Source organism: Carcharodon carcharias, chromosome 11, assembly GCF_017639515.1.
Source record: "Carcharodon carcharias isolate sCarCar2 chromosome 11, sCarCar2.pri, whole genome shotgun sequence".
Lineage (NCBI taxonomy): Eukaryota > Metazoa > Chordata > Chondrichthyes > Lamniformes > Lamnidae > Carcharodon > Carcharodon carcharias.
Genome location: NC_054477.1, coordinates 4,446,768 through 4,450,602, shown reverse-complemented (window position 1 = coordinate 4,450,602; position 3,835 = coordinate 4,446,768). Strand labels below are relative to the sequence as shown.

Below are 3,835 nucleotides of genomic sequence, written 5' to 3'. Positions count from 1 at the left end.
ATCCATTCTTAATTAGCACATTCGTTTAGATAATATCACCAACTGCGACACCTATGTGTTCTTTTGTTCTGCCGTCTGTGACATCTTTTGATGATCTGCTTCTATTACTGCTTTCGCCTACAACCACACCAACCCCCTCCACTTCTCCCTCCCCCCCACCACCACCACCACCTTAAACCAGCTTATATTTCACCCCTTCCTGGGATCCACCTAGTTCTGTCGAAGGGTCATGAGGACTCAAGACGTCAACTCTTTTCTTCTCCACCGGTGCTGCCAGACCTGCTGAGTTTTTCCAGCTAATTCTGTTTTTGTTTTCAATAGGGAGCAGCTGTAACCCTTAGTTGAAGGGTCAGTCACAAGGGGGCATAAGTTCAAGGTGGGGGGCAGGAGGTTTAGGGGGGATGTGAGGAAAAACTTTTTTACCTCAGAGGGTGGTGACGGTCTGGAATGCGCTGCCTGGGAGGGTAGTGGAGGTGGGTTGCCTCACATCCTTTAAAAAGTACCTGGATGAGCACTTGGCACGTCATAACATTCAAGGCTATGGGCCAAGTGCTGGTAAATGGGATTAGGTAGGTAGGTCAGGTGTTTCTCACCTGTCGGTGCAGACTCGATGGGCCGAAGGGCCTCTTCTGCACTGTGTGATTCTGTGAATTTAAATTGTACCAGCTGCTATGGTGCGATTTGATGCCCCGTCCCCACTACATTAGTCTGGGCCTCTGGGTTACTCGTCAGTGATATCGCCACTGTCTCCCCCTAAACAAAGGCACGAATGAGGGTATCTGCAGCAAATGAGCAGAGACAGGGGTGAAGTTGGGTGCTGTTACAGAGGTGGAAATAGGTGCATATAAGGTTGCAAGCTCATTTTGGGATCAAACTTGATACCAAGGTTGCAACATACAACTTAACCTTAGATTGTTGCCAGGGAGAGGGATGGAGCCAGGAAGTGGCCACTCCTCTCAAGAAGTGGGCTCAGGTACCCACCCCCAGAGGGCGCTGGCCGTGCGCATGCGCAGCGCGAGCTGAGGACGCGAGGCCGCTCCCAGGTGTCCACGTGCACACTGGAAGCCCCGCCTAAACTCAGGATCAAATGAACGGCCGGCTGCGAGGATTGCCAGGGCCATGTACCAATCAGCGGTGCGCAGAGGGGCGGTGCCGAGGATGGCCGCGCCCCCGGTGCATCCTGGGCCTCTTTCTGTCTCGGGTTCAGGGGGTGAAGGAGCTTCGGCCATTGTTAGGTTGGGGCCATATATCGAATAATAACTTGTGCCCAGAGTCTATTTTCCATTGCAATTATTTTCATTGATTCCTAGTTGAAAGTTTTCAATTAAGTTTTCGTTAAAAAACAAAATAAATGAAATAATTTAAGCGACAGACACACCCACACACTGTACCAGAAAACAGCCAATCAATAACGTGCAGGTTTGATGAGCATATATCACCACCAATGAGAATGCAGAACCCGTTTGATTGGCGTCCAGTGGCTGGAGGGGGCGGGGTATTGATTGATGCCTGTGTCACCTGCCCAATGAGGCTGAGGGTTGTTGGGGGTGGCGGTCAGATCGGCCAATTGTCTTCATGGGGAGTAGGCGGGGAAAGGACATACAGGGCTGTGATTGGCTCCCAGCTGTGATTGAAAAGAAAACAAACCAATCAATGATGGAAGAACACACAGGGCGTTGCGATCAGCCAATCACTGGGACACATCATGTGATAGACATTCCCTTTGGCCAATGGGCGGACGGCGAGAGTCGGCGGGCTGACAAGCTGCGAGCGGAAGTGGCGGGTTTTCCGTTTGTTTTTCTGCCGGTTTCTGCCGCCGCTTTTTCCCTGGAAAGTTTTGGGTGAAAATCCCGGGGGACAGTTCGGGGGGGGGGGGGACCGGCCGTCCGAGCCCCGGTACCGACACCCCAGCGCGCCGACACTGATCTACTAACAGGCCGCAAAGCCTGGGATTTCCCCTCAGACCTGCCCCCGCCGACGCTCACTGGCTGAGTGAAGAGGGAAAGGCCGAGGCCTCGCGGCCCAGTGCCATGGAGTCGCCCGAGAAAGTCGATGTGAACCGGGCGAGCGCGGAGGAATTGGAGACGACTTTGTTTGGAATTGGGAGGAAGAGGGCGAGGGCCATCGTCAGGAGGAGAGAGGTGAGGGGGGCGGAGGGTGAGAGGGAAATGCGGAGGGAGGGGAGTGTGTGTGTGTGAGGGGAGTGGGGGTGTGTGTGTGTGAGGGGAGTGGGTGTGTGTGTGTGTGAGGGGAGTGGGGGTGTGTGTGTGAGGGGAGTGGGGGTGTGTGTGTGTGAGGGGAGTGGGGGTGTGTGTGTGAGGGGAGTGGGGGTGTGTGTGTGTGAGGGGAGTGGGGGTGTGTGTGTGTGAGGGGAGTGGGGGTGTGTGTGTGTGAGGGGAGTGGGGGTGTGTGTGTGTGAGGGGAGTGGGGGTGTGTGTGTGAGGGGAGTGGGGGTGTGTGTGTGAGGGGAGTGGGGGTGTGTGTGTGTGAGGGGAGTGGGGGTGTGTGTGTGAGGGGAGTGGGGGTGTGTGTGTGAGGGGAGTGGGTGTGTGTGTGTGTGAGGGGAGTGGGGGTGTGTGTGTGAGGGGAGTGGGTGTGTGTGTGAGGGGAGTGGGGGTGTGTGTGTGAGGGGAGTGGGGGTGTGTGTGTGAGGGGAGTGGGGGTGTGTGTGTGTGTGAGGGGAGTGGGGGTGTGTGTGTGTGTGAGGGGAGTGGGGGTGTGTGTGTGTGAGGGGAGTGGGGGGTGTGTGTGTGAGGGGAGTGGGAGTGTGTGTGTGTGTGAGGGGAGTGGGGGGGTGTGTGTGTGAGGGGAGTGGGGGTGTGTGTGTGTGAGGGGAGTGGGGGGGTGTGTGTGTGAGGGGAGTGGGAGTGTGTGTGTGTGTGAGGGGAGTGGGGGTGTGTGTGTGTGAGGGGAGTGGGGGGGTGTGTGTGTGAGGGGAGTGGGGGTGTGTGTGTGTGAGGGGAGTGGGTGTGTGTGTGAGGGGAGTGGGGGTGTGTGTGTGAGGGGAGTGGGGGTGTGTGTGTGAGGGGAGTGGGGGTGTGTGTGTGTGAGGGGAGTGGGGGTGTGTGTGTGTGAGGGGAGTGGGGGTGTGTGTGTGTGAGGGGAGTGGGGGGGTGTGTGTGTGAGGGGAGTGGGAGTGTGTGTGTGTGTGAGGGGAGTGGGGGGGTGTGTGTGTGAGGGGAGTGGGGGTGTGTGTGTGTGAGGGGAGTGGGGGGGTGTGTGTGTGAGGGGAGTGGGGGTGTGTGTGTGTGAGGGGAGTGGGGGTGTGTGTGTGTGAGGGGAGTGGGTGTGTGTGTGTGAGGGGAGTGGGTGTGTGTGTGAGGGGAGTGGGGGTGTGTGTGTGAGGGGAGTGGGTGTGTGTGTGTGAGGGGAGTGGGTGTGTGTGTGAGGGGAGTGGGGATGTGTGTGTGAGGGGAGTGGGGGTGTGTGTGTGAGGGGAGTGGGGGTGTGTGTGTGAGGGGAGTGGGGGTGTGTGTGTGAGGGGAGTGGGGGTGTGTGTGTGTGAGGGGAGTGGGTGTGTGTGTGTGTGAGGGGAGTGGGTGTGTGTGTGTGTGAGGGGAGTGGGGGTGTGTGTGTGAGGGGAGTGGGGGTGTGTGTGTGAGGGGAGTGGGGGTGTGTGTGTGTGAGGGGAGTGGGTGTGTGTGTGTGAGGGGAGTGGGGGTGTGTGTGTGAGGGGAGTGGGTGTGTGTGTGTGAGGGGAGTGGGGGTGTGTGTGTGAGGGGAGTGGGTGTGTGTGTGTGAGGGGAGTGGGGGTGTGTGTGTGTGAGGGGAGTGGGGGTGTGTGTGTGTGAGGGGAGTGGGTGTGTGTGTGTGTGAGGGGAGTGGGTGTGTGTGT

The 3,835-nt window shown here is 57.9% G+C and overlaps 1 protein-coding gene across 1 annotated transcript in view; it reads left to right on the top strand.

Annotated features, from left to right (window-relative positions):
* The first annotated feature begins 1,806 nt into the window (after positions 1-1,806).
* LOC121284359 (F-box/WD repeat-containing protein 7-like) overlaps positions 1,807-3,835 on the top strand; it is a 248,451-nt gene continuing 246,422 nt past the window's right edge. Inside the window, exon 1 of the mRNA XM_041199777.1 lies at positions 1,807-2,141. Within this exon, the coding sequence (XP_041055711.1) occupies positions 2,031-2,141 (111 nt within the window). The 5' untranslated portion in view covers positions 1,807-2,030. The remainder of the gene's footprint in view (positions 2,142-3,835) is intronic.